The 6,391-nt window shown below is 34.1% G+C and overlaps 1 protein-coding gene across 1 annotated transcript in view; it reads left to right on the top strand.

Annotated features, from left to right (window-relative positions):
* C9orf72 (C9orf72-SMCR8 complex subunit) overlaps positions 1–5,774 on the top strand; it is a 28,734-nt gene extending 22,960 nt beyond the window's left edge. The window contains exons 9-11 of the mRNA XM_017508891.2: positions 1,935–1,992; positions 3,668–3,777; positions 3,896–5,774. Coding sequence (XP_017364380.1) covers positions 1,935–1,992; positions 3,668–3,777; positions 3,896–4,082 — 355 coding nt within the window. The 3' untranslated portion in view covers positions 4,083–5,774. The remainder of the gene's footprint in view (positions 1–1,934; positions 1,993–3,667; positions 3,778–3,895) is intronic.
* Positions 5,775–6,391: the final 617 nt, after the last annotated feature.

Raw genomic sequence — 6,391 nt, 5'->3', positions numbered from 1 at the left:
GTGGCATGAATCTATAGTCCCAGCTACTCAGGAGGCTGAGATGGGAGGATTTCTTGAGCCCAGGAGGCAGAGGTTACAGCCAACTGAGGTCATGCCACTGCACTCCAGCCTGGGCAACAGAGTGAGACCCTGTCTCAAAAAGAAAAAAACAAAAACAGTCCTAAACAAACTAGTCATTGAAGGAGCATGCCTCAAAAATGTAAGAACCATCTATGACAAACCCACAGCCAGTATCTTACTGAATGGGCAAAAGCTGGAACTATTCTCCTTGAGAACCGAAACAAGACAAGGATGCCCCCTCTCACTACTCCTATTCAACATAGTTCTGGAAGTCCTAGCCAGAGCAATCTGGGAAGAGAAAGAAAGAAAAGACATTCCAATAGAAAGAGAAGAAGTCAAACTATTTCTGTTTGTACACAATACAATTCTGTACCTAGGAAATTGCATAGTCTGCCCAGAAGCTCCTAGATCAGATAAAAATTTCAGCTAAGTTTCAGCATTTTCTATACTCCAACAGCATCCAAGATGAGAGCAAAATCAATAACACAGTTCTATTCACAGTAGCCGCAAAAAGAGTAAAATACCTGGGAATCCAGCTAAGCAGGGAGGTAAAAGATCTCTACAATGAGAATTACAAAACACTGCTGAAAGAAATGAGAGATGACACAAACAAATTGAAATGTTCTTTTTTAACACTTTGCTTTATCTAATTCACTTGTGACTAATATATCAATTCAGTGAAACAGGTTTAATAAGACCACTGGACTCAAATAAAAGCCTTATTCTCTTTCCAAAGCCCAAGAAGGGGTACTATTAGTGCCCAGTCAATAATAATGAAATGCTAATATCTTTTATTTATTTATATATTTTTTATTGTACTTTAGGTTCTGGGGTACATGTGCATATCATGCAGGATTGTTGCATAGGTACATACATGGCAATGTGGTTTGCTGCCTCCATCCCCCCGTCACCTATATCTGGCATGAAATGCTAATATTTTTCCCCTTTACAGTTTCTTTCTTCTGCAGTGTGGTACACTCATTTCTTAAGATTAGAAAACTTGAACTACCTTCCTGTTTGTCTCTGCACACACCCATTCTCTTTTTGCCATTCTGGTCAGTTACAGGACAATCCCTACCATTTTCAGTTAAAAACTCCTTCCCTTATCAAATGTTCTCTTACCGGTCTGGCCTGAGTAAAACCTAGGGAAGATGAAAGAGAAAAGATGAAAGGGAGGTTGGACCTGAAAAGGGAATAAATAATCTTGCTTGTGTGTTTCTTTTAGCACCTACTGTAACCTAGGTGCTATATTAGGCATACATTATCTTAAGTGGCCATTATATCTCTACTTCTCACTCTGGTCATTGCCAAGGTAGGTAGTACTTGCTTGGATAGCTGGATGTTACTTGTAGATGGTTTCCCACTGAGGGAAACCCATTAGATAATCATCTGAGTGTGTTCTCTAATCCCACGCAAATTTTTCTCACATTTTTTGGTTTGTTTTGGTTTTTGGTGGTGGTGGTTGTGTGCTTATTTTTGTTACTGGCTTTTGTTTTGTTTTGTTTTTGAGATGGCAAGAATTGGTGGTTATATTTGTTAATTGCCTAAGGGTCTCTAATTTTTTTAAAAAGATGAGAGTACTAAAGTAGATTGATAGATACATACATACCATTATTGGGGACCGTTCATATTCTTCAGAGAAAAAATTACATATTAGCCTGGCAAACACCAATAAAATGTAGATATATCCTTGAGTTAAAATTAATGTATATTTTATATCTTCAAATATATGCATCTATATTCTTACAGATATGTTTATATGTAATATCAGTTTGTAAGAACTTAAAATGTTGGCTTATGTGAGGGATTGTGGAAAATAGCATTATATAGCCATTTCAACATTTGAACTTTTTTCTTTTCTTCATTTTCCTCAGAAATATTTTTCAAGATGTCTTACACAGAGACACTCTAGTGAAAGCCTTCTTGGATCAGGTAAATGTTGAACTTGAGATTGTCAGAGTGAATGATATGACATGTTTTCTTGTTTAATATATCCTACAATGCCCGTTGCCATATATATTCCCCTGGATCATGCCCCAGAGTTCTGCTCAGCAACTGCACTTAAGTTAGTTACACTATAGTTCTCACAAGGGACTGTGAGAGGATGTTAGGTGCATCATTATATTGGATGCCTCTTGCCCTAGATTTATGCTTTCGGAATTCAGACCTATGTTTACAATATAATAAATAGGGCTGTCTTTTAAAGGTGTAATGATAGGTTGTAAACTTGACCACAGCTACTGTTTTTTGAAACAGAATTCACGGTTTACATGTATCAAAGTGAAATCTGAGTTCGTTTTTACAGATATAATATATACCTATATATCCTACAATGCTTATACTGTATATATAGTACAAGTATATATATGTATGTGTGTGTGTATGTGTGTGTGTGTGTGTGTATATATATATATATTAATAAGCATTGTAGGAGATATATATATATATATGTTTATATGTTTAAAAAACTTATATGTAAGCTATAGACTTATAACCCTATATGTAATACGTAGAGTATATGTTATATATGATATGTAAAACATATATACTTAGACATAGAGTATAATATATATTTTAATTTTTTTCATATATAAAACATTATAGAATTAAGTCCTAATCTTTTTTATTAGGTGCTTATCTTTTTGTAGTGTCCAGTCTTTCTAAAGTGTCTAAATGATTTTTCCTTTTGACTTATTAATGGGGAAGAATCTGTATATTAACAATTCAGGATGCAGCATTCCATACTTCAGGGAACAAATATTTTAATTTAAGCATTAACCTATAACTCAGGTTTTTTTTAATTTTTAGAAAGGGGGGTTATTTGCCGGAACTGAGTCAAAAATATTTTTGAAGCATAGTGTACTTATTTAAATGATAGCATCTTTATTGTTTCATTCTTTTAAAAAATATCTACTTAATTATACAGTTAAAAGGAATTGTATATTATATGGAACTTATTTCTTACTATTACAGTTTTGTTGTAATAACATTCTGGAGATCAGGCCAGGAAACCGATCACAGATAAAGCTTTGAAATAATGAGATCCTTATGTTTACTAGAAATTTTGGATATAGATCTCTGTGGTCTGTGACATACTGTAAAGTTCAAGGAAAATCCATAGGCTGGAATTTCATGCTTCTCTAGCTGAAATAAAATCCCTCCCACCCTCCACCTCATCACATGCACACATTCTGCTCCTACTCACCCACCCCAACCCCTGCAAAATACAGATATAGGAATGTCTCAAAACCATAGTCTCACCTTCTGGGAGTGTCAGTTTTATTTGAAGACATGGGCAGAAAAAAGTAATATAAAATAACTTATATATGAGTTTTAATAGCGAAATAAGTAATGGGTATATTCTGAAGTAGAATGCAAAATTTGAGTGCATTTTTAAAGATAAATTAGAAAACTTCAAAAAACTGTCAGATTGTTCCTAGACCCAGTGCTTCTATACCACACTCCTGTTAGGGGACATCAGTGGAAATAGTTAAGGAGATGTTTAGTGTGTATCGTCTGCCAAGCACACTCAACACTGTCATAGAAACATTGCTGTACAGGTAGGATGTGAGCAAATTATGTGTTGAAATGGCTCCTCTCCCTGCAGGTCTTTCAGCTGAAACCTGGCTTATCTCTTAGGAGTACTTTCCTTGCACAGTTTCTACTTGTCCTCCACAGAAAAGCCTTGACATTAATCAAATACATAGAAGATGATACGTGAGTAAAACTCCTACACAGAAGAAAAACCTTTGTACATTGTTTTTTGTTCTGTTTCCTTTGTACATTTTCTATATCATAATTTTTGCGTTTTTTTTTCTTTTTTCATTATTTTTAGGCAGAAGGGAAAAAGGCCCTTTAAATCTCTTCGGAACCTGAAGATAGACCTTGATTTAACAGCAGAGGGCGATCTTAACATAATAATGGCTCTGGCTGAGAAAATTAAACCAGGCTTACACTCTTTTATCTTTGGAAGACCTTTCTACACTAGTGTACAAGAGCGAGATGTTCTAATGACTTTTTAAATATGTAACTTGATAAGTATATTCCATCACAGTCATGATCGCTGCTAAAGTAGCTCAGTGGTGTGGGGAAACATCCCGCTGGGTCATACTCCAGAGTTCTGCTCAGCAATTGCAGTTAAGTTAGTTACACTACAGTTTTCACAAGAGTCTGTGCGGGGATGTCAGGTGCATCATTACATTGGATGTCTCTTTTCCTAGATTTATGCTTTTGGAATACAGACCTATGTTTACAACATAATAAATATTATTGCTATCTTTTAAAGATATAATAATAGGATATAAACTTGACCACAACTACTGTTTTTTTGAAATATATGATTAATGGTTTACATGTATCAAGGTGAAATCTGAGTTAGCTTTTACAGATATTAGTTGACTTCCTATCTTTTTGTGTTCTTTGGTGTGTGGAATTACTGTAATACTTCTGCAATCAGCTGAAAACTAGAGCCTTTAAATGATTTCAGTTCCACAGAAAGAAAGTGAGGTTGAACATAGGATAAGATTTAGAAAGAAAATTGATCAAGCAGATGTTTAATTGGAATCGATTATTAGGTCCTACTTTGTGGATTTAGTCCTTGGGATTCACACTGTAGAAATGTCTAATACTTGGGTATAGTCCCTGCTCATGGTGAACCACAGTTAGGGTGTTTTTTGTTTGTTTTATTGTCGTTGCTATTGTTGATGTTCTATATAGTTGAGCTCTGTACAAGGAAATTGTATTTTATGTTTTAGTAATTGTTGCCAACTTTTAAAATTAATTTTCATTATTTTTGAGCCAAATTGAAATGTGCACCTCCTGTGCCTTTTTTTTCCTTGGAAAATCTGATTACTTGGAACATGTTCAGATTTCACTGGTCAGTCATTTCCATCTTGTTTTCTTGCAGAGTCTTAACATGTGTCTGCTTTGGCAATCATTTGTAACTCTGAGATTATAAAATGCATTAGGGAATATACTAACTAGTAAGGTCTTTTTTCAGGAACAGAAAATAGTTTCTTGAGTACTTCCTTCTTACATTTCTGCCCATGTTTTTGAAGTTGTTGCCATTTGCCGGCAACAGGGTGTAAGGAATAGCAGGAGAAATTTTACTGAAGTGCTATTTTTCTAGGTGCTACTTTGGCAAAGCTAAGTGGTCTGTTTATTTTGTTTCCTTAATGTGTTTGAACCATTTTGCTGGCTATAAAATAACTGATAAATATAATTCTAACACAGTATTGACATTGTAGTATACACAAACACAAATATTTTATTTAAAACTGTGGAAATAACATAAAAGGGAAAATACATTTATAAGAAAGGGATAAAGGTAAAAGAGCACTTTTGCCCCCTACCACCAAATTTAACAAAAAGACATGTTCTAATCTGAAAGGTCATAATAGCCTTCCCATCATGAATCAGAAAGATGTGGACATCTTGATTTTTTTTTTACAAACACTGAACTAGATGACTGTTGTACTATAGCTCAGTCATTTAAAGAATATATAAATACTACCTTGTAGTGTCCCATACTCAGTGTTTTTTACATAATAGATTCTTATTTAAGTGCTAACTGGTTATTTTCTTTGGCTGGTTTATTGTACTGTTATATAGAATGTAAGTTGTACAGTGAAATAAGTTATTAAAGCATGTGTAAACATTGTTATATATCTTTTCTCCTAGATGGAGAATTTTAAATAAAATATATTTGAAATTTTGTCTCAGTTGTTTGTTCAGAAAAGTATACTACTATGATATTTGAAGACTGATCAGCTTCTGTTCAGCTGACAGTCTTGCTGAATCTAAACTTTTTTTTTTAAATAATTTTGTCTTTTCAAAGAAAAAATATTTAAAGATCCTTTATAGTGTTGTAGTCTTATGGTAAAAAAAAAAAAATTCTGCTTTACTCTCTGGATTTCAGTTTGATTTTTCAAATTATAAATATTTCAAATGTGAAATACTATTTCGATAAATTCTTTTTAAACATTCCTATTATTATAGTATCAGTATAAGCTAAACTAAAGTTATTTGTTCAGGGTATCTAATACATGTATCCAAAGTAAAAGTCCAAGGCATCTAAACACTTTTATGTGCGAATCTAGGAATAGGTTTGACATTTTCACTCCAAGAAAAAATTTTACTTGAAAATAGAAAAGTTGGGCTGGGCGCGGTGGCTCACGCCTATAATCCCAGCACTTTGGGAGGCCGAGGCAGGTGGATAATGAGGTTAAGAGATCGAAACCATCCTGGTCAACATGGTGAAACCCTGTCTCTACTAAAAATACAAAAAATTAGTTGGGCATGGTGGCGCGTGCCTGTAATCCCAGCTACTCAG

Source organism: Cebus imitator, unplaced genomic scaffold (genome assembly GCF_001604975.1).
Source record: "Cebus imitator isolate Cc_AM_T3 unplaced genomic scaffold, Cebus_imitator-1.0 Scaffold403, whole genome shotgun sequence".
NCBI lineage: Eukaryota > Metazoa > Chordata > Mammalia > Primates > Cebidae > Cebus > Cebus imitator.
This window is presented reverse-complemented; position numbering and strand designations above follow the sequence as displayed.